Genomic DNA, 9,414 nt, shown 5'->3' on the forward strand with positions numbered 1-9,414 from the left:
GTGTGTGTGTGTGTGTGTGTGTGTGTGTGTGTGTGTGTGTAGGTACTCTGTTGTTAAAACATAATTGATTTTTATCATACATCTGATCAGATTCTATAATCTTTCCCTTAGCTTTACGCTGCCGGCTTCAAAGTTCGGCATTCATTTTCTAGGTCAGCCTAAGAGTTCTGCATTCATGAGGAAAATTATAATACTGCGTGTATCAGTAATAATATGAGATATGTAAGCAAAGATATGCCATGCTTACTGCCAACTACAAATACTAAGGAGTACACTTTCAAGCTTCATTCGTGATAGAAATACCTGAAATGTAAAGTTCTATTTTTTTCAATGTCAAAATACTTAATGTTACTATTCCGAGACAACTAGAATTTGCCATTGGTCGGTTAATCTTCCCGAAAAGTGTAAACACTGGCTCTGTGATACTATCAAAGCATTGCTCAGTTTGTTTAAGCATCCCAATCCATCCAACATCACAACTTTGACCCAACCAATGGTGTGAGTTTTGGGTCGGGACTATCTGTTTGATCTACCAATGACTAGATGGGGGAGTGTTCAGGAAATCTATTGAACCTGTCTATAGTTCTGCAATTCCATATAATGTAAAGTAATCTGACATATTTCTGAGTTAAACAGGATAATTAGCAACAACAAAAGTAGGGTGAGACACTTTTCATTTATCCATTGACATTTGATTGAATCATGAAAAGTGAGTGTTACATACAGAAATGGTGTCAGGTGTTCGGAGGAGGGGTTGAAATGTAAGATTTGTGATGTCAGCCAAAAAGTGAAGTCACTTTAGAGGTGGAACAAGTTAGTACTTTTTAAAAGATTACGAGTAACGTGGAATGACATACCAATGAGTTGTGCACAACAAGGCCAGGAATGTGCATTAAGAAAGTAAAGAGTCAATTTAGATTTCATGCTGCCTAATTGTGCCATATTTGGTTTTCTTCTCAGATTCGAGTGGATGGCATACCGCTGGCATCTGAAAACTCACTGCTGTACGAGACCGTGCCCGTTGTGGAGGGAAGCCCGATTCTACGCAACATGGTGTTCAGTCCAGATTATCAATACATCTACCTGATGAGTGAGAAACAGGTGAGATGCATTTAAGAACCATTCTGAGCATATTAGCTATCCAGAAGCTATGTCTACTGGACAAACTGTCTTCCATTTTTTGCCATTTATTAGGATAATTTGTTCATATTTGTAATATTGTAATTATAATACATATTTGTGTATATACTGTGTGTATATATATATATATTAGGTATGAATAGTATATACTGTATATACATACAGTTGAAGTCAGAAGTTTACATACTCCATTTAAACTCAGTTTTTCACAAGTCCTGACATTTAATCGTAGAAAACATTCCGTCTTAGGTCAGTTAGGATCACTACTTCATTTTAAGTATGTGTAATGTCAGAATAATAGTAGAGAAAATGATTTATTTCAGCTTTTATTTCTTTCATCACATTCCCAGTAGGTCAGAATTTTACATACACTTTGTTAGTATTTGGTAATATTGACTTTAAATTGTTTAACTAGGGCCAAAGTTTTTGGGTAGCCTTACACAAGCTTCTCACAATAAGTTGCTGGAATTTTGGCCCATTCCTACAGACAGAAACTGTAACTGAGTCAGATTTGTAGGCCTCCTTGCTCGCACATGCTTTTTCAGTTCTACCAACATATTTTCTATCGGATTGAGGTCAGGGCTTTGAGATGGCCACTGCAATACCTTGACTTTGTTGTCCTTAAGCCATTTTGCCACAGCTTTGGAGGTATGCTTAGGGTCATTGTCCATTTGGAAGACCCATTTGCAACCGAGCTTTAACTTCCTGGCTGATGTCTTGAGATGTTGCTTCAATATATCCACATAATTTTCCTTCCACATGATGCCATCTATTTGGTGAAGTGCACCAGTTCCCCCTGCAGCAAAGCACCCCTACAACATGATGCTGCCACCCCCATGCTCAACAGTTGGGATGGTGTTCTTCGGCTTGCAAGCCTCACCCTTTTTCCTCCAAACATAATGATGGTCATTATGGCCAAACAGTTCAAATTTTTTTTCATCAGATCAGAAGACATTTCTCCAAAAAAGTAAGATCTTTGTCCCCATGTGCACTTGCAAACTGCAATCTGGCAGTTTTGAAGCAGTGGCTTCTTCCTTGTTGAGCAGCCTTTCAGGTTATGTCGATATAGGGCTCGTTTTTACTGTGGCTATAGATACTTGTTTACCTGTTTCCTCCAGCATCTTCACAAGGTCCTTTGCTGTTGTTCTGGGATTGATTTGCACTTTTCACACCAAACTACGTTCATCTCTAGGAGACAGAATGCATCTTCTTCCTGAGCAGTATGATGGCTGCGTGGTCCCATGGTGTTTATGCTTGCGTACTATTGTTTGTACAGATGAACATGGTACCTTCAGGCGTTTGGAAATTGGTCCCAAGGATGAACCAGACTTGTGGAGGTCCACAATTTGTTTTCTGAGGTCTTGGCTGATTTCTTTTGATTTTCTCATGATGTCAAGCAAAGAGGCACTGAGTTTGAAGGTAGGCCTTAAAATACATCCACAGGTACACCTCCAATTCAGTACACCTCCTATCAGAAGCTAATTGGCTAATTGTTTAATGGCTTGACATCATTTTCTGGAATTTTCCAAGCTGCTTAAAGGCACAGTTAACATAGTGTATATAAACTTCTGACCCACTGGAATTGTGATATAGTCAATTAAAAGTGAAACAGTCTGTCTGTAAACAATTTTTGGAAAAGTTACTCGTGTCATTCACAAAGTAGATGTCATAAACGACTTGCCAAAACTATGGTTTGCTAATATTAAATCTGTGGAGTGGTTAAAAAATTAGTTTTAATGACTTCAACCAAAGTGTATGTAAACTTCTGACTTCAGTTGTACATATATATACATATACATACTGAATTGATACACTGTGTGTGTGTGTGTGTGTGTGTGTGTGTGTATATATATATATATATTATTTATTTATTTTTTCTAATTTAAAAAAAGTTTGTTGAAATCAACATATCAATATTAAGATTAATAAATGCTGTAAAAGTTCTTTTCATGTAATTTAATTTTAACTAATGTAAGTAAAGTTAACATACATCCTTATTGCGAAGTGTTACCATATAATTTGACATAAATGTAATACATTTCATATTAATATATCATGTGTTCATTATTTTGGCCGATTATTGTTTTGTATGACCGTTACCCAATATGGTATGATCAATAATGATATTATAAACATTTTGTACTGCTTGCTTCATTTCATTTGGAACAGTTAAAAAAAAAAAAAAAACATGCTTCAAGTGAAATCGGGCATCTGAACATAATGTACTGAAGAAAAGTTGTATAACTCTGTAGTGCTTTTTAAATCTTGCAAAGAAAAAAGGTTTACTTTGAAAATATGAACCCTGATATTTGCATTCAATATTGGGCAAATCATACTTATACTGTTCATTTAAAAAATACTAATATAGACAGATACCGAAATGATCATTTATTAATCATCTTGGGTCACGTCCACACTAATCCGTTTAATTTTGAAACCTCCATTTTTCAGTTTCTAAACATCAACATTTTCTAAAGTGAGCATTAATGAAGAGCGTTGAAGACTGTATTTTAGTGTGGATGAGAGATGTAAACGTTACAAAATTCAAACTGGGTTTTCAAACAAAAACGTACTAGTGCGGACGTGGCCATTAGATCTTTTATTGTTCTGAATGTAATTGTATACTGTAGGTCATAACTGATTTACCAGTTTTACATTTGCTGTTAATTTATTTCATTGCCATTCAGAAAGCGAGCAAAAATAGTTGTGTTGCACGGCAAGAACTTCTCACAAAAGAATAAAGACTCGTTTTACCAGGAGGGAGTGGGCGCTTTTGTTTTAAGACGCAAACCAGAATCTTAGATATGTTGTTTTTACATCTGCGAGACAGGAAAACAGAATATGAAACGCTGGTTCACTACTTTGAATGGAGCCCCAGCTGCTCTGCCCTAATAAGAACTGGTGGGGAAGCGTTTCCATCTAGAACCAAGCGGAATAACAGCCTTCCCATAATGCTCCATTATACAGCCGTAGGAGAGGAAGGATACACCGACGTTCACTAACAGCTGAACAGACGGAGCGACGCTATTATACAGTATAGTTGGAGAATAAATAAAGCTCTGTTTTCTACATTTTCCTCTCTCTCTCTCTCCCCACCCCTCATTTCTATGCTCATTTCTTCATCTCGCAGAAAAGAGAGATGAGTAGAAATTGGTTGTCTTTGTGCATTTTTTGAAAGCCCCCATTTTTCCGTGTACGTTTCCTTGAGAAAGATGCAGTTCAAGTGACAGTACTAAAACACATGCTAAGATTAAAATGTAGTCATCATTTACTCACCCTCATGTTGTTCCAAACCTATATGATGTTCTTTCTTCCGTGGAACATGATAGGAGATGTTAGACAGATTGTTAAGGACTGATGAGGATGAGTAAATGATGACGGAATTTTCTTTTTTAGTGTACTATTCCTTTAAATCCTTCTGCACAGAGATATTTTTAAATCCTTATGTGATTTGGAAAAATAACATGATGAAAATTGCTAATGTTTGCTCCAGGCATCGGAGAGAAATGTAGGCAGGAATTAGGCATGCAGATAGCGGTATTAATTTAGTTTGAAATACGCTTGAAGGTACAAGCTCTACAATGCATGGTATGACATCATCTTTATGATATTATGGAACAAGAGCATTAAATGGGTAGTTGGCATGAAATACCTTTGGAAAGTTGCCATGTTCTGCGGTGTGATATGCTATAGTCAACTCCAATATTTTAAACAGCATTTTGCATGCAGCTTTTATTACATCATTTGAAATTACAATTCTGTCATGTACTCACCCTCATGTTGTTCCAAAACTGTATGACTTTCTTGAAATGGTGACCATATACCGAAGATTAGAAATTTGACACTTTCCCTTACAAGTTCATAATAGTCTTAACCGAAAATGCTGATGTTGATGTTCATGGCCGTGTTATGTGTCAACTGCCCATATAAATTAACAGTATGCAAGACATTGGCAGTAGTGCCATCACTCACGAGAACAGCTTCGTTCCGGGAGGTTCCCAGAGTGTCAGGGAGGCACTGTAAACATGAGTGTGGGACTAGATTAATAGCATCTCTCTTTCACCGTCTAACTCCCACAAAAGAGTCACTCATGTGGTAAAGCTCCACCATTGAACTCCAAACATCGATATTTGTGTTGAACTGAAAGAAATGTTCTTCTAGTTAAAGCATCAGACGGCCCCTGAACTGATCGATCAGTCTTTTTGCTGATTAAAAGCTTTTATTATCTTCAGATCATAAACGGATACAATTGACGTATTAAGTTCGAGCCTTTGCCTCACGTTTTCAGATTTACAAGAAGAGATTGCTCATTTATGACTCTAGACCATCTCAGAATGATTGCTTCTCATCCTCCGGTGTCAAAGGATTATATTTAGGGAAGGAAAAAATTGATTTCAACTGAAAACAGAATTCATATATTTTTTTATTTCCTTACAAGCACAAAATTAAATTTGTCAAATAATCAAATGTTTTTTTTTTTATTATTTTTTTTTTTTTTAGCCTCACCTATTTGACAGAGTAATGTCAACATGAATTCTGAGACTCATTTTACTCCTTATAATGTGACGGATTTATGAGTGAAACAATGTACAACTACCAAAAAAAAAAAAAAAACGTATAAAGGGACCTGAATTTATATATCGGAATTGATTGGATAGTAAAAAGTGGACATTACATACAAGAATGTAGTTTGCTAAAACAGTAACACTTCTGTTTGTTAGTAAGGTTCTATTAGTTAATGCATTAAATATCATGAACTAACAGTGAACAATCTTTTTTACGGCGTATTAATCGGTAACACTACAATAAGGTTACATTTGTTAACATTAGATGACTACATTAGTTAACATGAAATAACAATGAACAATACATTTACAGCATTTATTAATCTTGCTTAATGTTAATTTCAACATACACTAATGCACTTTTAAAATCAGAAGTTGTGCATGTTAGCATTAGTTAATGCACAATGAACTAACAATGAACAATCGTATTTTAATTAACTAACAAAGATTAATAAATGCTGTAAGAAAAGATATTGTTCAATGTTAGTTCATGATACCTAATGCATTAAATAATGTTAACAAATGGAGCCTTATTGTAAAGTGTTACCTATTAATCGTTGTTAATGGCTATTTAGGAAAATAATCTATTGTTCATTGTTAGTTCATGTTCAAAATATTCAATTGTTCATTGTTAGTTCATGTTAGTTTATAATGCATCAGCTAATGTTTAAAAACATAGTAGTTTATATTGAAATGAACTAAGTCTAAGTTTAATAAGTGCTGTAAAAATATTGTTCATTGTTAGTTCATGTTTGCGAATGTAGTTATGAGTGTTGCCACTAAAACATTATTCAATAGACTAGGCGCCTTCTTTGAAGTCAGCGGAAAATGAGAGTTGTTTCAGAGGCGGAGCAAGATATTACATTTTGATGAAAGATTATTAAACATTTTATTTATTTGGAACAACATGCACTGATGATTCATTCACAGAAATGCAGAAAAACTGCAGAAATGGGTGTTCAATTTTGATTTCATGTTGACTTTTAACCCTTGTTTTTTTTTATGCAATAATTGTGTTGCACAGGTAAGCGGCCCTTTGTTTGCTGTCCATTTTGCATCACGACGCATTTGCGTTTAGATCACAATGTTTTTACAGTGCAGTGTGGGCACTGACCTGTTTCTATGATGCATTAGACCCTGTTTAAACCTGTATTTGTTGCCGTCCTCTTATAATCAGGTCACCAGAGAAATTAATACCTTGTGTAAACGGCTAAAATAAGCCATTTTTTTTTTCTCATTATGTTTTGAAATTTAAAAACACCTTCTATATTTTTATCACTGTTTTATCTAATGTTCATGTTATTATGTGATACGCATGGAGAAGGCACTTGTTCCTTCCTTTCAGCTCTGGTAATAAGGGTGGTCACTAATTAACTCGTTCCACACGGAGCATTTCACCCCAAATCAGAATCGTTGTGAGGTCTGTCTGTAGTATCACACCGCCCTCTACACTTTATGAAACATGAAATGTGAATGAATGGCCGAGAGTCAATAATTCATAGTCTACACTGGCCGCTGGAGTCACTGGATTTGAATATTTCATTTGCAGCAGGTGCACAGATAGGTGAGAGCGTATTTGCTTACAAAATGGCCCGATGCCACTCCGCGCCCTCAGATGTGTGTCAGTAAAAGGTCTGTGAATGCCAAGTTTTCAGAGCGGTGTCATTATTTACCTGCCTGCTCTGCGAATCGTATCGGTAATGCAGCCATTTCTTTGGAGAGGGAGAGAGAACGAGAAATGAAACCTTTCATTTATCTAACGTTGTGGTCATCCATCAAACACTGACAGTCCAAACTGCGGCTCTTCTGACTGCATCTACTGAGCACACACAGAATTCATTTTCCTCTGTTTATATGGTAACCAATAAGAGTCGATCCAGTGGACTCCAATGTGTGTGTCGTTCTATACAGTATGTGTATTTCAGATGTGCATTTCAATATGTTGTCCAGGCTCTAGTTGCATTGTTTAAAGGAATAGTTCACCCAAAAATGAAAATTCTCTCATAATTTACTCACCCGCATGCCATCCCAGATGTGTATGCCTTTCTTTCTTCTGCAGAGCACAAACAAAGATTTTTAGAAAAATATCCCAGCTCTCTAGGTCCAAACAATGCAAGTGAATGGTGATCAGACCTTTGTAACTCCAAAAATCATATAAAGGAACATGAAATTAATCCATAAGACTCCAGTGTTTAAATCCATATCTTCAGAAGCGATAAAATAGGTGCGGGTGAGAAACCGATCAATACTTAAGTCCTTCTTTTTTTTTTTTTTTTTTTACTCTCCACTTTAACTTTAACTTTCAAATGTGAAAGTGAAAATGGAGATTTAGAGTAAAAAATTATATACATTGTTATCTGTTTTTCACCCTCACCTATTATATCGCTACTGAATATACGGATTAAAACACTGGAGTCTTATGGATTGCATATATGCTGCCTTTATGTGCTTTTTGGAGCTTCAAAGTTCTGGTCACCATTCACTTGCATTGTATGGACCTACAGAGCTGAGATATTCTTAAAATCTTTATTTGTGTTCTGCTGAAGAAAGAAAGAGGGTGAGTAAATGATGAGAGAATTTTCATTTTTGGGTGAACTCTCCCTTTAACAACATTGATGATTAGCATTGGGAATGCATTTAAAGGAATATTCAGGGTTCGAAACATGCTAAGCTCAATCAACAGCATTTTGTGGCATAATGTTGATTACATACAGTTATAAGAGAGTAAATGTATTCAATTTCATGTTCATTTAGATGCTATCAGATGTCTGGACTGCATTATAAAACAGTGCATTATGCATAGCTATGTGGCAGAATAAATTAAATGAGTTGACCCAACCAAACTGACACCACACACACACACACACACACACACACACACACACACACACACACACACACACACACACACACACACACAGTGTTGAAGAGCCATCAGCTATTCTGCACTTGAAAGGCTGAGCTGTGTCCCTTTTGGGTGGGGGTGTTTTTTTTTGTTGTTTTTTTTTTTTTCCCCAGCTCTTGTTTTTTTTCTCTCACTTAAACTCTAATCTTGCCAGCGTTCAAAGGAGATTACAACTCCACGGAATGAGCATTTTTAGAACTTGTGCAGCAAAGGCATTTTTTTCAAAAACAACTACTTTTAGCTTCTGCGCCTTAAGTGAGCCAATCATCGGGACTGTGACAACCCACACCAACTTTGATCCACAAACCGCTCTTTTAGATTTAATATATTCAAGTTATTTCTGTCCTAGACCACCCACTCTCTCCGACTCTTGAGCATAATTTATATAAGCTCATATTTTTGGGCACTGATGCATAATACGCCATCCTGTTTGGCAGTGGTGGTGTATCTCCCTTGCGAGTCATTGCATCTTCAGCCATTATAATATTACTGTCCCCTGGAAATGTCGTTCTTTTATGAGTCTCTCCTGCACTGTTTTGTAAGATTTTCTTACCGCATGAGTTGACTTTGCTGGAGCTCTGGCATTCAGCTGCATCCGGGAATTCGCCTGGGAATTCGGCTGTGTTTTACGGCCTGTTCGTTGTATCATTCTTTATGGTGAGGCTTGAATGTTTGAAAGTGTTTACAAACACAGCTGAATTTGTTTGCTGCTGAATCCCGTGCATGTGTAGTTCAGATGTATGACGAGAAGATTGAGCGAAGGCATGTGTCGAGATTAGCTTCTGTAACTACTGTGTCTTATGG

At 36.4% G+C, this 9,414-nt stretch overlaps 1 protein-coding gene across 1 annotated transcript in view; it reads left to right on the forward strand.

Moving 5' to 3' along the window:
* The window catches only part of LOC127423915 (plexin A3-like), a 228,008-nt gene that overhangs the window by 100,731 nt on the left and 117,863 nt on the right, over nucleotides 1-9,414 (forward strand). The window contains exon 4 of the mRNA XM_051668599.1: nucleotides 961-1,101. Coding sequence (XP_051524559.1) covers nucleotides 961-1,101 — 141 coding nt within the window. The remainder of the gene's footprint in view (nucleotides 1-960; nucleotides 1,102-9,414) is intronic.

The sequence above is a fragment of the Myxocyprinus asiaticus genome, chromosome 33 (genome assembly GCF_019703515.2).
Source record: "Myxocyprinus asiaticus isolate MX2 ecotype Aquarium Trade chromosome 33, UBuf_Myxa_2, whole genome shotgun sequence".
NCBI lineage: Eukaryota > Metazoa > Chordata > Actinopteri > Cypriniformes > Catostomidae > Myxocyprinus > Myxocyprinus asiaticus.